Source organism: Rutilus rutilus, assembly GCF_951802725.1.
Source record: "Rutilus rutilus genome assembly, chromosome: 20".
NCBI lineage: Eukaryota > Metazoa > Chordata > Actinopteri > Cypriniformes > Leuciscidae > Rutilus > Rutilus rutilus.
Window position 1 is genome coordinate 1,953,257 of NC_140225.1, and position 19,361 is coordinate 1,972,617.

Genomic DNA, 19,361 nt, shown 5'->3' on the forward strand with positions numbered 1-19,361 from the left:
AGAGATTCACAAATCAGTGGCTGTTTCTAAAATCGCCCCCTATACCGTCGTTCACTATTCCCTGCATTAGTCCACTAATATAGTTCACTTGAGGGAGTGAGTGAGAACGAGCGAGTGAATTCGGACACTGAGTGCCGCTTTTGCATAGTTTGTGTTGCTGTTTAATAATCATTTGAAACTTTGCAAACTGGCCGCTCCAGTAGTAATGAAAAGATTTATCTTGAACTCTGTCATGGAAACTATTTATATACTTTAATAATCAATTTCATAATAAATTTTAAAAGGAATTTATACCTGTATGATATTACGCTGTACCCACATTGGACCAGCGGTTTGGAAAATGGACGGATGATTCAGCGCCATCTTCTGGTCAGACACGGAATTCTTTATTCTAGAGCTGCTGTAAAGCCAAAACAATCTCTGTTACTGTAATTTCCTATTATCACTGTAAAGCCACTTTTGAAACAATCTATATTGTTAAAAGCGCTATATTAGGGTGACCAAACGTCCTGTTTTCCCAGGACATGTCCTGTTTTCACGTCCTGTCCTGGCCGTCCTGGCTGTTTTTTATGAAGTGATGAAAATGTCCTGGTTTTCATTATTTTCCATTGGGCCATTAAGCTTGTACTTTAAATACACGCTTGCCTTTGCACACAAAACATATGAAACCGGCTTCGGCTTCGCCCCGTCTTGTTATAATCAGCACGTTCCTCAATCCGCAGCGGCAAGCAGAGAGCATGTCAGAATACAGAGGCCTGTGTGTGTGTGTGTGTGTGTTCGTCTCAGCCTCATTGGTCTGTCACTGCTCGTCAATGTCAGAATATTTGAAATGACCAATCAAATCAAAGTAGGCGGACTTTACGTTCAGAATTTTAGCAACGTGACTCGACGCTTACGGTCAAGTGCGAGATAAGATGTAAGTAGCGAACAGCGTAAAAAAAAAAAAAGCCCAAATGTAAATTCACAGATGATTTACAGAGAAAATTCCTGTGTTTTCGTTTCGGTCGGGATCCGTGTAAAGCAGAATGCATGAACTGCAAAGCTGGCACATACGTGTCAGTGTCAAATAAAGGTGCTAGCGACCTAGAAGCCCACATAAAGAAAGTATAGGCTACAAGAGAACATCAGGAGGATTGAAATTGTTTTTTTACTGAAATAGTGTAGTAGATTTTTTATTTTAGTAGTAGATTTGTTTTATTTTATAGTATTCTATTGTTGCGGGCCAAACATTGAATGGAAAGGATGTATTACTTTATGTATTAAAGAACAATAACATAGTAGCAAGGTTGTGAATGCATTTGTCAAGTATTTTTTGATGCATTCACCCCCCCAACCACACCCCCCACCCCTTAGCCACGCCCCCACCCCTTAGCCACGCCTCCATAAACCACGCCCCCACCCATAGCCCCGTCCTCTTTTCTGAAAACTAAAATATGGTCACCCTAGCTATCTAAATGAAGGTGACTTGACTATGTAGAAGTGCTTGTGTGGAGTATGTTTAGACTGAATGCACATCATTCACATAACTGGTTTGCTCCGTGGATTCATCAAGAAGTCTTTCCCCTGATTTATTCCCTGCTGCTTTGAGGCTCTGGTTTGCATTAGTGCAAAGCCTGTTTAGGGATGTTAGCAACTTGTGAACGTGTCACTGTGGTTTGTGTTTTGCTCCTAGTTTGTCTCTCTCCGCTGGATTGTTGATAACACGGAGCCAGAGAACTGATGGGGGGGGATCACTGGGGAATTTTAGGATTGCTTAACTCCTGTTTTTCTTGGAAATGTCCGTATGAGAGAAATTGTGTTTATCTGAGCCATATGCTGCCTCTGCTGATTACATAACCTCCATCGGCATTTACCGTATGAATGTGAGGAGAGATTCCAGGAGAAACAGACCAGACAATTTGATGTTAGCATGCATGTTTTCCACAGACGCCCTGGACTGAACTGGTACTTCGTAAAGTGTAAAAATGCACATTACAGTTCAAAAGACTGGGGTTTGTGAGATATTTTTAAATACTTTTCATTATGAAAAATACAGTAAAAACAATAATATTATTACCGTTTCAAACAGCTGTTCGGTAATCGGCCTGATTTAATTTTATTTTAATGTTATTTCGTTTATTTTTGCATTATATTACCACAGTTGTCTACAGTATAGTGCTGTCATCCAATCATTGACTCATTTACGATGATCACACCACCAGTTATTTTTGAATAATCGTCTATGGAAATTTCAACATCAGTTCAAATGCATCAAAAATGCATCAAAAAATGCGAACATTATTGTTTTTAATACATCAGAAGTTTCTCCCAAACCTAAAATAGACTTTAGTTGTAATTAATATTTTAAGATTTGATGTTTTTTGTATTGTATCTTGCAAGAAATAAGGTGATCAGACTCTGAAATATTGTGCATACACGTGCATATGGCTTTCACGCTCCACTTTAAATCACAAAATATGCCTTAGAAAATTATGCAAATCAGTCTTAATAGTTCTTAATGCAAAATGCAATTTTCAGTTTTTCTTCTTTCGATTTTGATTTTATTTCCGTGTATGGTTAGCAGAGTACAGTAAAATACTTTCTGTAAAAGTATGTCACTTTTCGATCAATTTAATGCTTCTTAGCCGAATAAAAGGAACAATTTCTTTCAAAAAATGTTTTTTTTTTAAAAAATGGTTATGTATTAAAGTATAAATATTAGTATAAAAAAACCTGTGCTGATGCTATTATATTCAATGTTCCTGCTTGTTTTTAGAAGCGTATATACGTGTTAAAAACTGTGCATGTTCTCACATAATCTATTTTTTAATCTATTCATTCATAATTATGCAAGTCACTTGCTTTTTTGCATGTTTACTCTATACCTTTGCTAGTTTGCTGTATCTTTCAGCTCTAATAGTGAAGCACACTCAGCTCTATTTAACATATTTTGATGGTTAATAATATTAAGCATCTTACATTTCAGATAATAATGGGTCTGTTAGTATATATTACATCATCTTTCCAAAGGTAACCTGTCAGCTATACCAAAGACTTTATATATAGGAAGACGGTGCACTCATATTACTTCTGAATGGGAGAAAGTGCAATGTGGCAGAATAAGTCCCACCTTCTAAACAAAACAGTCGCCAATCGCTGAGTGATAAAGTCATTGCATCACTGCAGCTGCTGTTAGAAGCTCAGATTGCCTGAAAAATACGCTTTTTTAACCCTATTTGAGCATAAGAAACAGCATTTATGGGACTGGCCATGTCAGATTTTGTTGCTGATTTGAAATATGTTATTTAATTGTGAGTTCGGCCAGCTGTTTTTGAGATTTCAGGATTCCCCCATTCAAATAAATAGGACTTGGTCATGAATGAAATGTGAACAGACTTTCCATGAAATGGACTTTGATATACAGTACATTATAAGAAACGTCAGCACTCATGGACAGTGCTTCAGACTGTTCAAACAGTTGTGTAAACATGCTCAGTCTTCATAAATATTATGGTTTTTCACTATTCCTGATTATTTTGCCAATTGATTTTGTTCAGCTAGACATTTGGCTTATGCACAAGGCTTGTATTTTCATCTCTTGACTCCTGAAAATGAATTTTTATGGGTTATTGTGTGTTAGGAAATCATAAATCTGAATGAATCTTCATTCCCATCTGGCTCTCATTTATTGCTCACATGTTAACATTTACAGTAACGACTAACATCAGTGAAGCTTATTAAACAAGAGGAAATTCAAGCATACGTTAAAAGCAAAACTGGCCCGAGAGTCATTTGACTCATGTTTTGTCTAGACAGACTGACTGAATGCCCGAGGAGAACTTTAGTGCCGCGTTGTCATCTTAAACACTTCCATGCTTGTTTGTGAGATCTTTTTATTGTTTTTGCAGGAGAAAGTGGTGATTGGGATTGCTTATGACTGCTTGGAGAAGATGGTGTATTGGACAGACATCAGCACACCTGCCATCAGCAGAGCGAATCTACAAGGAGGAGAGCCCGTCCACCTCATTAAATCAGGTAGAGTTCGTTTAGACTCGTCCTAATGTCTTCCCAAACCTGCGTGATTCATGGGAAATTTTGATTTCATGGGACACTGTTTAAAATCATCTCAATATAGAGGTGGGCGATATTATCAGGTATGTGTATATATGTATGCATGTATGTGTATATATATAAAATCTTATTTTTACTTTAATTATTTTATTGTTGTTAAAAATAAGAACAAAAATGCACATTACAAAAAAATTGAACAAATGCAATATAAGGAAGTTTACAAATGAAATAAACTTTTGAGTGTTCTCTGAACATTGTGAAACATTCCATAATGATGAACCGGAATATTCCCTACATTTTTCTGTTAGCTGGGATCGAACTGGAACTGATTAAATGTGCACTGTAGCACAATATGACCATCTCTCTATAAAGGCAGATCGTGGAGACATTTTAATCATTCCCAATCTAATATGGTCATATCGCACACCACTATCTCAAACTGTCTCTTGTTTCAGATCTGGGCAGTCCTGAGGGCATCGCTATTGACCATCTGGGCAGAAACATGTTCTGGACAGACTCCATGAAGGACAGAATTGAAGTTTCCTCATTAGACGGATCACAGAGACGTGTCTTGGTCAACACAGACCTGGTTAACCCGAGGGCCATCCTCACCGACCCCACCAATGGGTGTGTTGCATAAAATGCTTGGAATAGTGTTCGTTTTTTTTTTTTTTTTTTTACTTTATACTGGTCAACTGGGCATAAAAACGTCGATTATTCTAATTTGAATCAGAAAAGTAAGACCACTTATTAAGACACAGTCTCGACACAGTTTCTGCCACTGGCCACAGGGTCTAAAACTAACACTTCAAACGTGAGGGAAAGAGCGGCTTGGCAAGTGAAGAAAATGTTAGACTTGCAACGTAATATATGGTTAAATCAAATTGTAACACCGTGTCCTAACCAGACGCGATACGATAAGATTCCAGCAACAAGCAATTTGCCTGTTCACACCAGAAGTGACGCGACTGTGAGATGCGTCAAAATTCAATCAAAACCCACAGCCAATCAGAACAGTGTGTGGGCGGAGTCAGCCAATCAGAACAGTGTGTGGGTGGAGTCAGACAATCAGAACAGTGTGTGGGTGGAGTCAGCCAATCAGAACAGTGTGTGGACAGAGTCAGTCAATCAGAACAGTGTGTGGGTGGAGTCAGCCAATCAGAAAAGCATGTGGGCAGAGTCAGCCAATCAGAACTGTGTGTGGGCGGAGTCTCACAGCACCAGAGAGTAATCTTGACGGCACTCGCAAGAAAATGGATAAGTACATACTCAAATTCACAAATATTACACCATTTAAACATTATTTAAAATACATAGGCTGAGTTACTAAAACAATCTTTGTCAAATAATACACTTGTTTGTTCACGGTTTGAACGCTCTTGTTTCCCCATTTGTTTAATTTCAAGATCTGAGGTGAATTATCCACTGTTGCTTTTACAGCCACAAAGCTGGAGCACTAAATGATGTTCAAAGTCACATTACACGCTTTTAACATTAAATAAAGCACATTAACAGTACCTGAGATTATCATCGCCACACTTTGTGTTTGTTGTTCCAGCGCGACGTCGCAGAAAAATAGAAAGCGTTTCTGAAATAGAATCATCGTGTCGCCGTCGCGGCTGGTTAGGACAAACACTCTGATTAACATGGATAATAACCTTTTATCAACGCGTGTTGTTAGGACACGGTGTAAGAAGGATAATCTGAGCCTTGTAAGAGATTTAATAATGTTTAATAATAAAGGCTGATCTATGCCTGCTCAAAAATTCTGTGTAAAGACGTCATGCTGCATAAAAGTAAAACCAAATTATGACCCACCTCAGTCCCTAGTATCAAAGTATACAGTGGAAATTGTTGTGTAATTGCCACTTCATTAAACAGTCTATGTAAAGACAGCTAAATGCCAGCTCTGAAGCGCTTGTGTGCCACATTTGGCACAATAATACCATTATTTTATTAAAAATATGTTTTCATGGCTGAAATATTTTATGGCAGGTGAATTTACACATTTGACCTATGCTAGTTTTGTCAGTTTTATGATAAGCTTCCATTTGTTAAAATGAGTAAACTACATTAGTTTACATGAACTAACAATGAAAAATACCTCGAAAGCATGTATTAATCTTAGTTAATGTTAATTAAAAGATTTACTAATACAAGTTAGTTGATATCATTTAATGGACCAGAGCTAACAGGAATGAACTAACAGTCGTCAACGTTAACAATGATTAATAAATAGTGTAACAAATGTATTGCTCATTGCTAGTTAATGTTAGTTAATGCATGAACTAACGGGGCTTTATTGTAAAGTGTCACCGTTTTGTTTATATACTTATTCTTGGCATTATGAATTTGAGTGATTCACAAAGTACCACTAATTTCTGCAGTGAAATAGTTATTGGGAAGTGTTTTCAATGTCTGCTTCTCCATCAGCTACATCTACTGGGCCGACTGGAACAGGGACTCCCCTAAAATTGAGATGGCTTACATGGACGGCACAAATCGGAGGGTCCTGGTCAAGGATGACTTGAGCCTCCCCAACGGTTTAACTTACGACCCTCGGACGTCTCTGCTGTGCTGGGCGGATGCTGGTACGACTCCAGTTCAGAGAAACATTCACTAGTGCAATAAAGTCACAGCTGTTTGAGCCTCTCGGCAGGAAAACAACTTATTTTAATCACTTGTTTTAGCTCCGTTAAAGCCACAAACTCCATAAAATGTAGGGGTGTAACGATTCCCTCATGTCACGATTCGATACTGAACTCACGATGCGATATTAATGCGATGATACTCCAAGACATAAAAGGTTGACAAAAAATGTATTGTTGATTAAAATGCTAAATTTGGTTTTACATTGTGTGTGTAAATGAATAGTCTTGGACTTGGTGCTGAAACCCAAAGCACAGGACAATAGAGACACCAGAATAACAATATTCATGATTCTGAAGCTGAAAATACAGAATTATTTTAGATTAATATGCTTTCACTGTCACTGACTAGATCTATTTAAAATAATGTAGGCCACTTTTTACTGGTAACATCAGACATTTGGCATTATCAGGACCCACAAATATTCCCCTATTGCATTATTATACACTATATTCAACATTATATATAGTAGTTTCATGTAGTACTGACACTAAAACTCTGAAAACGTTTTATTTTGGGTGAACAATACACAATACAAAGTCACTATCCACGATACATATTGTTACATTTTTGTATCGCGATTATATTGTGACACGATATGTTGTTACACCCCTAATAAAATGCTTTGCTTGGTTGAAACGTTCGCGTTGATGGTGATGTTTGGTGTTTTTGATGCAGGTACACATAAAGTGGAGTGCATGAATCCGCAGCATGGCAGTCGGACGCAGCTTATGGAGGGAATCCAGTATCCCTTCGGAATGACTACTGATGGAAAGAACCTCTACTACACCGACTGGATGAGGTGAACCTTCCTTTTAACAGCTTTATGCTTTTGTGAGATGTTAAAGTCCCCATGTTGTCAATCATTTTATCCCTTAAAACTCACCTTTGATCACCAAAATTACATATTTAAATGTTATTTCCTTGAAAAATTCGTCATGCCTTAAAATAGCTTGAATGTAACTCGACACCCTTGCCTCATTTAGTATGCGTGGTTCGATGAATATGCAAATGAGCCCCGCCTCCACTCACTCACTCAGCTCAGAGATCCACTCGTTGATGATCACACGTTGATCTGATTGGTTACAAGGTAGTTTGTGACGTCAGAAACACCAGCGATTTCAAACCGTGTTTTTGAAACACATGATTTGTCTTAAAGCATATTAAAAATACCTTATAGACATATAAACAACATTAAAAGCTTAATTTTCACCACAGGAGGACTTTTTTAGTTTGTGAAAGAAGCCTTTCTCTGCTGACCAAGACTCAAAAATACAGTAAAAACAGTAATGTTGTGAAATATTATCTCAATTTAAAAGTGAAGTATGTGAGATTCTTTGCTAAAATACATTCTGTTAACCCAGTTTATTGTTCATTGACTACTATCAGTATCCCATTCATAGGTTTATCTCACCCCAAAGTGTAAATATTGAGCCTCAAAACATTGACAGCGGGGTGCTCAGATCTGTCAATCTCTTTCCAGCTCAACCAATAGCAAGAGTTGGGGGCGTGGCTAATGTAGCAGGCGGAGCCAGAGGGTGTTTCACCGCTGTTATACGGAAAAATAAATAAATCAGTTACACGGTGTAAGCCAAATTTTGTGGCATTTAGACCAAATACTTTAGATACAAAAACAGTGCACTCGTATTACTTATGATGAATGGGAGAAAGTGCAACAAGCAATATGGCAGAATAAGTCCCGCCTTCTAAATGAAAGAGCCAATTGCCGACTGATAAATTAATCGAGTCACTGCCGTTAGGAGAAGATTAAACAGGACATAAACACATCAAAGCAAATGGGCCATTGAGATGCAACGCTCTTCAATATATACTTTAAGGGTTAGTTCACCCAAAAATGAAAGTTCTGTCAGTATTTACTCTCCCTCATGTTGTTCCAACCTCGTAAGACTTTCGTTCATCTTCAGAACACAAATTCAGATATTTTTGATGAAATCTGAGAGCTGTCTCACTCCTCCGCAGCGCTTCTGGGTTGTACGTCAGAACGGAGGCTCACTATTGGCAGACACTGGTCATGTGTGTGATGCGTGTGCATAGTGAGCCTCTGTTCTGACGTACAACCCAGAAGCGCTGCGCTGTTACACTACGTGAACTCACTCAGAGAAACACAGAAGAAAATGAAGAGTTGAATAAAGTCGTTATTTTAGTTTTTTTGCGCACAAAAAGTATTCTCGTCGCTTGATAAACTTAAGGTTGAGCCGCTGTAGTCACTTGGACTATTTTAACGATGTCTTTACTAACTTTTCTGGGATGGTAGTAAATCAATTACCCATCAGCCTATGGAGGAGGGAGACAGCTCTCAGATTTAATCAAAAATATCTTAATTTGTGTTGAAGATGAACGAGAGTCTTACGGGGTTGGAACAACATGAGAGAGAGTAATCACTGACAGAACTTTAATTTTTGGGTGAACTAACCCTTTAATTAGATGCTCTGATGTGTCGAGGGTAAACGGCCTCAGACTGTTGTGCCGCATTACTGTATGTCCAAAAATGCACCCGGTGCAGATACTTTGAATGTGTTTATTATAACCAGGACACTCGCGATTCCCATGACACACAGAAACACAGCTAAAAGTATCCCTTCTTTAAAGGGGTGGTGGTGGCGCAATGGATAAGACACATGCCTTTGGTGTGAGAGACCCGGGTTCGAATCCACTGTGAGACACCAATGTGTCCCTGAGCAAGACACTTAACCCCTAATTGCTCCAGAGGCGTGCGACCTCTGACATATATAGCAATTGTAAGTCGCTTTGGATAAAAGCGTCAGCTAAATGAATAAATGTAAATGTAAATGTAAATGTTTTATATGTTGGACCATTTATTGACAGTAGCCTACGTTTACCTCTTGAGACATGCTGTCAGATCTATGTTAGTGATCTTTGAGTTGTGGGTGTGAAAGGGGTATTTTTATTTGTGTAATTCCACTAGATGCCACTAGTGTCGCAGAAACGACATGCTTCACCTTTACAACTGTTTTCTATGTGAATTTATTGTACAATGTAATTGATCATCATTACTCCAGTCTTCAGTGTCACATGATCCTTCAGAAATCATTCTAATATGATGATTTGCTGCTCAAGAAACATTTATGATTATTATCATCAGTGTTGAAAACAGTTCATGTTTTTGTGGAAACTGATACATTTTATTTTTCAGGATTCTTTGATGAATAGAAAGTTCAAAAGAACAGCATTTATTTGAAATTTAATCTTTTGTTACATTAAAAATATCTGTCACTTTTGATCAATTTAATGCATCCATGCTGAATAAAAATATGAATTTCTTAAAAGCAACTTACCGACCCCAAACATTTGAATGGTAGTGTATTATAAGAGAATAATATGAATAATGTGAACCGCACTGTGCAGAAAATCATCAGATTTGCTCTGGTTGGTGTTGATGGTGTTGTTTGTTCGTGGTTCAGAAAGCAAGGTCAAGGTTCAGTCCACTAAACCTGTGAGCTCAACAGCTCTGTTCTTCTGGGGCCTTGATGTGTCCGTTCGCGAGCACAGATTCCCTGAACAGCAGCAGGCACAGGTTCGGCACTTTAACCCCGAGTGTGTTTGCTATGCCGAGGTCGGGTCAGGAGGTCTGTTTCAAGGCTAGTTGCAGCTGTGTGCGATTTCACGGCCCGTCCAGCGGCCTCTCTCTGATCTCGATCTCTGTTCGTGATGGAGCTTATTATAGCAATTGAGAACAATGAGCAGAACAAAAATAACTCGTCAGTATGCATTACAGCAGTGAGAATTTGGGAGAAAAATGTCTTCATCACAGTCCGCATGTTGTCATGTCCTGCTCCAATTAGTAGCTTAAACTAAGGAATTTGTTTATGCATTATAATCAATGGACGGAGGATAGTTTTGAGGAGAAAATTAAACTAATTTAGTTTAGCTTAAATCCAGCTTTTAATGTTGTTTATATGTCTATGTGGTGTTTTTAATATGTGTAAGTTCATAAGTCGACACCATTGCTGAGTATTTTCTCCTTAAAACTGCAGTGAACCAAAGACAGTCTCAAACACACGCTTTGAAATCGCTGGTGTTTCTGACGTCACAAACTACCTTGTAACCAATCAGATCAACGTGTGATCGTCAACCAGTGGATCATTGATGAGTTGGAATCATTAAGATTTAAGATGAATTAAATCTGAATTATTTGATATAAAATACAGTGAAAATTGTGTATTAAATTTTATTCAAGTTTTCTATGTGAATATATTTTAAAGTGTAATCTATTCCTGTGATCAAAGCTGAATTTTCAGCATCATTACTCCAGTCTTCAGTGTCACATGATCCTTCAGAAATCATTCTAATATGATGATTTGCGACTCAAGAAACATTTGATTATTATCAATGTTGAAAACAGTTGTGCTGCTTCAGAAACCGTGATATACTACCATTCAAAAGTTTGGGGAAAGTAAAATACTCTTCATTATTCATATATACTGTACACTCATAAGAATAAAGAGTTGTGTGTGTTTGTGTTGGATCAGGGGTGCTGTAGTCGTGGTGGATCGCTACTCTAGAAGAGAGGTCGATGAGTTCCAGCCCCAGAAGCGAACACGTCTGTACGGGATCACTATGGCACGCGCCACCTGCCCTTCTGGTATGATTCCTCTTTCTCATGGGTTTCACTTCTCAAAGGATTAGTTCACTTTCAAAAAATGTTTTGTTGATAATTTACTCACCCCGATGTCATCCAAGATATCCATGTCTTTCTTTAGTCGAAAAGAAATGAAGGTTTTTGAGGAAAACATTCCAGGATTTTTCTACACAGAATGGACTTCAATGGCAACCAACTATACCAATGTTCAAAGAAGGTTCAAATGTCCGTCTCAATGCAGCTTAAAGTCTCGACACGATCCCAGTCGAGAAATAAGGGTCTTATCTAGCGAAGCTTTTTTTTTTTAAATGACCGATCGTTTCACTAGATAAGACCCTTATTTCTCGACTGGGGTCGTGTCGAGACTTTGAAGCTGCATTGAGACGGACATCTGAACCTTCTTTGAACATTGGAATAGTTGGTTGCCATTGAAGTCCATTATATGGAGAAAAATCCTGGAATGTTTTCCTCAAAAACCTTCATTTCTTTTCGACTGAAGAAAGAAAGACATGGATATCTTGGATGACATCGGGGTGAGTAAATTATCAACAAAAGTTTTTTTGAAAGTGAACTAATCCTTTAAGAACCATAACTATAACCATAACAATATTAGCATCACGCCAGCAGACGATATCGTTCTGTTTTGTCGTCTGTCTCTTTAAATCCTTTAGCTCTAAAAGCAGGATGGATTCTGATTGGCTGTCACTGTTTTTATCGTTCATCAGCTGGAAAAAAATCACTCGGAAAGTAATTCCAACGATATAGTTTCTCTGTGCCGTTATCGTAGTAGTTGTGGTGTGAATTCTGCTATTCTTTTATATTTAGAAGTTTTTTTTAGAAGTCAAGTCACCTTTATTTATATAGTACTTTATATAATACAGATTGTTTCAAAGCAGCTTTACAGTGATAACAGGAAAATAATGCATTTTGAGTTTTTGAAGCTCTAAAAAGCGCATCCATCCGTCATAACAGTAATCCATACGGCTCCAGGGGTTAATAAACGCCTTCTGAAGCGAAAATATCCATATTTATAACTTTTTAAATTATAATCACTGGATTCTGCTAACGATCGGATGTGAGTCTAGTTCCAGCGGAAGAGTGACCTCTGACCCCACGCGTGACGTAGACGTGGCGAAAGATTAGGTGAGAACTGACGAACATGAGTTTATTATTGTTATTATTATTATTATTTATTATTTATTATTCAGAAGGCCTTTATTAACCCCCTGAAGCCGAATGAATTACTTTTATGATGGATGGATGCACTTTAATGCCATTATAAAGCCTGGAAGAGCCAGGATATTATATAATATAACTCTGATTGTGTTCGGTTGAAAGAAGAAAGTCATGAGCGTGAGTAAATTATGGGATAATTCCGCGTGAACTAACCCTTTTTATGTAACTAGTCAGATGATGTTCAGCTAATTCAGGACTAGCACAACAAAGTTTCAGACAGGGTGTTTAACGCTCTAGAAACTGTAAATAACTGGTTTAAGTCGGTTTCAGCTATTTTTAATGTGAAACAAGTGTTGCTTTTCATATATTAATCTTGAACCCCTAAAACAAAGGTGGAAATGATGGTAAATACCCACAACAGAACACATTTGTACAATATCGTCGGCCTGATGGTAGCAAAATTTAAAAGTATAGGATAGAGGGTGCCTCTTCTCATTCACAATCGGTGCGTTTCCATTACAGATTTGCGCAAAACTCTAGCGATTTTTTTTTTTCTCTTCTTCTAAATATCGATAAAAAACTATTGCGAAATGACGGCGTTTCCATTAACCGATGTTATGCGACTAAAACATTTTTTTTTTTTCTCTCGCGATAAGTCATTCCAAAAATCATGGCAACGGACGTTGGTAGGTTTATATATATCACAGCCACGTACCGCACTAGACATTATTATTATTAATGGAAGAAAACGTACGCGTGTGGGTTGGGGAGTAACGGAATACATGTAACGGCGTTACGTAATCAGGATACAAAAATCCAGTAACTGTAATCCGTTACAGTTACGTCAAAAAACGTAGTAATCAGATTATAGTTACATTTAAAAAAAGGGGGGAATACTTTCAGGATTACAATGGTTTAATTTAAAACTAAATAAATAAGTATTTTGGCATAATAACACTATATTAAGCGCTGCTTGATTATACAGTAGTTCCTGGTTCTGTTGCCAGTAATGATTCACGTGTGCCACGCGCTGGTGCATGTGCAAATAACAGCTGTCTACAATCTCCTCAGACACAGATTGAATCACTGCTGCTAGTAGAAACGACGCTGCCTGCGGGTAAAATCGCTTTTAATTCATTGAAATTCCGCTGCTATTTTGTAGAAATTAGGAGAGTATCTTTTTTAGTACCCAAAATGTCCTTTCTTAATCTTTTCTCACGTAACGGGATGTTCGCTGTCTAGGTAACGTAGGGGAACTCCCACTGCCAACGCCCCAAGTTCAGTCAGGCAAATTAAGAAAGATCACGGCTTTAGTCAACATATAGGCCTATTTTAAAATAAACTAATATGTAGATTGTGTAAAAATGTTAAATGTTGTGTTTTTATTTTTTAGTTAAAAATTAGTTACAAATAAAACAAAATAATCTGTAGTACCATACATTAGCCACTAGATGTCTGTATAGCCCTTTACATAAATATATATTCAGGCCTGTGTGTATATTTTGAAAATATTGTAATGTACACTGAGCCAAATTCTTAATAAATAAAAAAAAATTAAGATTTTTTTTTAATAATATTTCTTCTTGCTTGACTTTATTTATATACATGACCTTGAAGTAATCCAAAAGTAATCAGTTACATTACTTTCATATTATAGTACTTGGTTTACGTTACTGAATACTTTTTTTATGAAGTAATTTGTAACTGTAACGGAATACATTTTTAAAGTAATCCTCCCAAGCCTGCGTGTTATCCAAGCATTAATGGCAAGGAAAGACCCTTAGAGCGGCACATATGAGGAGTTTCTGGGTGTTTCTCCCTCATTCCTGCTTCGAGGTCTTGATTGTGGCATTTCTTTGAGGTTTAGAATCCAGTATTTCTGTCATTCTTTTGTCTTTTATGAATTTAATAAAGAAATCTGTCTCGTATTCTGTCCAAACACACCGCGTCGTCGACGTCAGGTGACCTGTAAATGCGCAAAAACTGTTTCCATTGCAGTTTTGCAAAATATTCCTTTTTTGAATTGCCTGAAAAACCTCCTCATGCGAGCGGAAAAACTTTTTTGCGATAAATGGGAGTTTTTGTGAAATTGACATGTTTCCGGTAATGGAAACGCGGCTAATGATGTTAGCCTTGTTTAACACTCTTCCTTTATATATGCTCTCTATACTCTCTAACTTTGTTCCTAACAATTTACTTGCTGTTACTACCACCTTCCCCAATGATCTCTTCTGGGCCTCAGAGGCTAATTACCAGACACAATGCTTTCAATAAAAGCCACATAAAACATCAACAATATTCTACTATGGACATTAAAGGACAGTAATTTAGTCATTTAGACATCTAGGATGATTTCAGGGTGAGTAAATCATGGGCTAATTTTCATTTGAAAGTGAACTACTCCTTGAATGCCGCTGACGTGAGATGGTCAATGTTCCCCATCAGGTCAAAACTACTGCTCGACCAATAACGGCGGCTGCACACACTTATGTCTGGCGACTCCTGCTGGCCGATCATGCAGATGTCCAGACAACGCTGTCGGACTGGGGTGTGTGGAGCGGGACGGCAGGAACTGAAGAAGATTCAGTCACATGACCCTTCATCTGAATCTGGTGTGAAGCGCCGTCCTTCATGATCACCTGAAACAATAAAGCCACACTCTCTATTAAAGATTTTGAAATGCATCCTCGCCTTAAACACGCTCATGGTGCTTTAAAGAGCAAATACATGCTAATGAGGTCCTTGTGAATATCTCTAACAACTAACATTATTACCCCGATACTGAGAGTATCCTTTCTAAACAAATAATGACGCAATTGTGACATAACCTGACATAAATACATGTTTACACATACAACTGTTCAATAAAATCATATTTTGTTTATTTAGTCTTGTCATATTTTGGTGTGTTGTTCAAGTGCTTGTTTACTAATTAAAACTGTGTTTTTATTTGCTCACTCACATGTTCAGACCTCTCATGCTGACTGTGATAATGAGTCTCAGAAGGGGACACGGGTAAATAAAGCACTTTTGCACAGGAATGGCCAGCAGAGGGCAACAGCAGACTAAACATCAGGTGAAAAGATTGTCCCTCCCTTAGAAGACCATTAATAGTCTGGTTATTCTTTTCTCATCTCTTGACTGTTCAGATCATTAATTACGTCATTGCATTCTATTATTATTTTACATTTAACAATTATCAAGCGCTGTCGCCACTGAAAGAAATCATGAATTTCAGCTGATTTATGATAACTGGAAATGTAATAGAAGTAAATGAGTAGAAGAGATGAAATATATTGGACACCATTTTTTTAAAAAGAAACAAGCATTGTGTTCTCAAACTCCCTTTCTGTCGTGATAATGGAATTAATAATGAAAAGTCTGAAAAATAAACATTTTGAGATGAAAAAATTAATAGTTGATGCATTTAAGTATATACAAACTAGTGCTGTCAAATCGATTATGTCACAAAAGTTCGTGTTTATATACGTGTATATATAAATAAATATATATATATATATATGTGTGTGTGTTTATATATATATAAATTATTGTGTGTGTTTGTTTATATAATGTGTGTGTATATATATATATAAATAATTGTGTGTGTTTGTATATATAATGTGTGTGTGTGTATATATATATACACACACACACACAAATATAAACAAACTTTTATGTTAGATGCGATTAATCGCAATTAATCGATTTAATGGCACTAATACAAACATTTTCCATTATATGATTAAATACATGCACATACAATTCATTAGACATTTATGTTATGGATAGTTAGTGTTTCATAGCTAGTATAAGGGAAAATTCAGATAATTACTACATTGCTAAAAGTTGAAAAAGACCTTATAATTTTTAGATGATGAAAAAAATGATCAGAAATACAACAACTGGATTCAGAATTAAATATGAATATGATCGATGTGCTATTGAATATTAGTTTTGATAGATCAGAATGATATATGAGTAAATGTATGACGTTTAATGCGTGAAAATGACTCGAACACTTAAATAATTTATGAATCTGTACAAAAGATTGGTGACATCATGGAACAGTGGCTCAAATCTGATCAGAGATCAGACTCAAATTACGTCTGAATAATTTAATGCTTCGGTTTTTAAAAACACTCCCGCAAACATCCTCTTATTTTCATAATAAAAAGGAAAATAAAGAGATGTCCTGTGACTAGCGAACATTTTTGTGACTGGGAGCCACTGCGCAATTGCGTCATCACGTCGACCCCGCCCCCACCGGGAACAAGAGACGCACGCGCGTAAGCCCCGCCCCTACAGGGGGGACACGATTGGCGTCATCAGAATGACTGGTGAGAGGGCGCGTCCTCAGAGGCCGTAGATTTGATTGACAGGATGTAGCGTCTATTCAACCAATGGCCACTTAGGATTCTGTTTTGTGGGCGTTATTTCCTGTACTGTTTTGCATGTCATTTTTTTTGTCTTCTAAATTGCTTGTGTATATGTTAGAAGGAAGACCGGAGACGAGGTACGTAAATTGTAATTGTATTTAACACGTCTTAAACGGTACGTTCAGATGAATAATATGGCTACAGTGATTAAAATGGCTGGTTGGAATTGTGCAACCTCATAATAGAAAGAAGTAACGTTAAATCAATGAGTGTTAGCCTAAGCTGTGCTGCGGGATATTCTGCGTCTGCTGTTGCGTGAAATGATCCAGATACACGCAAACATGAGTTCCTGTCTGCAGATACGAACCAAACAATCTTTATTTGTTCTGGTTAATGTATTTTTTACTGGTTAATTCACGCTAATGTTGACAACGAAGCTAATATAAGTGCCAACTTGTATTCAACAGAAAACAGTGTACTCTAATATCACTGCTTCATTTGTATGTTTCCACTGTAACTTGACAGCAACTGTCAGCTAGATGTATTAAACTGACAGGAATAACGTACTTTTTACGTCATTGAATGCTAACTGTAATTTGCTGATGAATGGTGCAGTGCAGAGCTCAATTCGCGCCAGTCGTACATTTAAAAGTTCTATTTCATCTCTGTAGGTACTGGTAGTAACGGATTTAACGGACTTTACATCTCTTAATCTGGATGGAACCCTAATGAAATAACATGAAACGTTCCCGCGCATGCAGTTCAAATTTACCCGCGGGATTTTAGAGCTTCTGTTCTGTCGCTGCTGTGGATGAACCGGAGCCGGTGTCGGTCACCTGGACATGGCCAGCTCACACCTGGCTGATCTGTCCCAGGCCTGGGACAACTACATGGACTGCCGTGCACAGGGCGCAGATCTGCAGGTGAGCGCTAGTAGACGACAAACTTTGTTTGTGGGCTTGTAAAAGACTTGCTTGAAAGCATTGAAGTCTGAAAGCAATGCAGTTTAAGCAGAGATGTGAAGTTTAAAAGCTTTGTGGTTGCTTAGGTGTATTAGACCGACATTTCCAGTGGATTTTTTAAATGTAAGCACTGTGATGTTACTACAGTGTGGTTTAATGCAGGGTTTTCAATATTTTAGATGTCACACAGACCCCCAAATAATATGATAATCATCATTGAGGGACCCCAAACCAAAATTTAAAAGACAGCTTGCCTATATAAGACTTCCATTCATCTGACATCTACGCAACTACCATTTTGATGCTTCAAAAAGTTCATAAAGAGATCATAAAACAAATAAAAATGTATTGCGTGTTTTAGTCCAAATTTTCTGAGGAGACTCATTCACTTTGTATGATTAACAGATTGAATTTAGGCTTTTATTCACATAAAAACTTTGATCAGTGAACATAAACGGAAGCTCAAATGAACCTGCTTGATGTGCGTGAGAACAAACCTTTAGTGGACACTCAAATGTGATGCATAACACGAGAATGAACCTCATTGGTTCTTGCCGAAGCTCAAACGTGCTGCGTAACCCGAGAATGAACCTCATTGGCTCTTGCTGAAGCTCAAACGTGCTGCGTCACACGAGAATGAACCTCATTGGTTCTTGCCGAAGCTCAAACGTGCTGCGTAACATGAGAATGAACCTCATTGGTTCTTGCTGAAGCTCAAACGTGCTGCGTAACCCGAGAATGAACCTCATTGGCTCTTGCTGAAGCTCAAACGTGCTGTGTCACACGAGAATGAACCTCATTGGTTCTTGCCGAAGCTCAAACGTGCTGCGTAACCCGAGAATGAACCTCATTGGCTCTTGCTGAAGCTCAAACGTGCTGCGTCACACGAGAATGAACCTCATTGGTCCTTGCCGAAGCTCAAACGTGATGCGTAACACGAGAATGAACCTCAATGGTTCTTGCCGAAGCTCAAACGTGATGCGTAACACGAGAATGAACCTCATTGGTTCTTGCCGAAGCTCAAACGTGCTGCGTAACACGAGAATGAACCTCATTGGTCCTTGCCGAAGCTCAAACGTGATGCGTAACACGAGAATGAACCTCATTGGTTCTTGCCGAAGCTCAAACGTGCTGCGTAACACGAGAATGAACCTCATTGGTCCTTGCCGAAGCTCAAACGTGATGCGTAACACGAGAATGAACCTCATTGGTTCTTGCCGAAGCTCAAACGTGATGCGTAACACGAGAATGAACCTCATTGGTTCTTGCCGAAGCTCAAACGTGATGCGTAACACGAGAATGAACCTCATTGGTTCTTGCCGAAGCTCAAACGTGCTGCGTAACACGAGAATGAACCTCATTGGTCCTTGCCGAAGCTCAAACGTGATGCGTAACACGAGAATGAACCTCATTGGTTCTTGCCGAAGCTCAAACGTGCTGCGTAACACGAGAATGAACCTCATTGGTTCTCGCACGTCAAGCGATCATGCTTCAGCTTCTGTTTAACACAACTGATGTATGCGT

General features: G+C 38.1%; 2 protein-coding genes across 4 annotated transcripts in view; both read left to right on the top strand.

Annotated features, from left to right (window-relative positions):
- Window positions 1-15,380, top strand: part of nid1a (nidogen 1a) — a 40,751-nt gene extending 25,371 nt beyond the window's left edge. Inside the window, exons 15-20 of the mRNA XM_084391828.1 lie at window positions 3,888-4,014; window positions 4,506-4,677; window positions 6,484-6,641; window positions 7,378-7,501; window positions 11,211-11,323; window positions 14,942-15,380. Coding sequence (XP_084247954.1) covers window positions 3,888-4,014; window positions 4,506-4,677; window positions 6,484-6,641; window positions 7,378-7,501; window positions 11,211-11,323; window positions 14,942-15,072 — 825 coding nt within the window. The 3' untranslated portion in view covers window positions 15,073-15,380. The remainder of the gene's footprint in view (window positions 1-3,887; window positions 4,015-4,505; window positions 4,678-6,483; window positions 6,642-7,377; window positions 7,502-11,210; window positions 11,324-14,941) is intronic.
- A 1,590-nt stretch (window positions 15,381-16,970) lies between these two features.
- lyst (lysosomal trafficking regulator) overlaps window positions 16,971-19,361 on the top strand; it is a 120,383-nt gene continuing 117,992 nt past the window's right edge. For all 3 annotated transcript variants that reach the window (XM_084391829.1, XM_084391831.1, XM_084391830.1), the window contains exons 1-2: window positions 16,971-17,012; window positions 17,547-17,798. In XM_084391829.1, coding sequence (XP_084247955.1) covers window positions 17,718-17,798 — 81 coding nt within the window. In that variant the 5' untranslated portion in view covers window positions 16,971-17,012; window positions 17,547-17,717. The remainder of the gene's footprint in view (window positions 17,013-17,546; window positions 17,799-19,361) is intronic.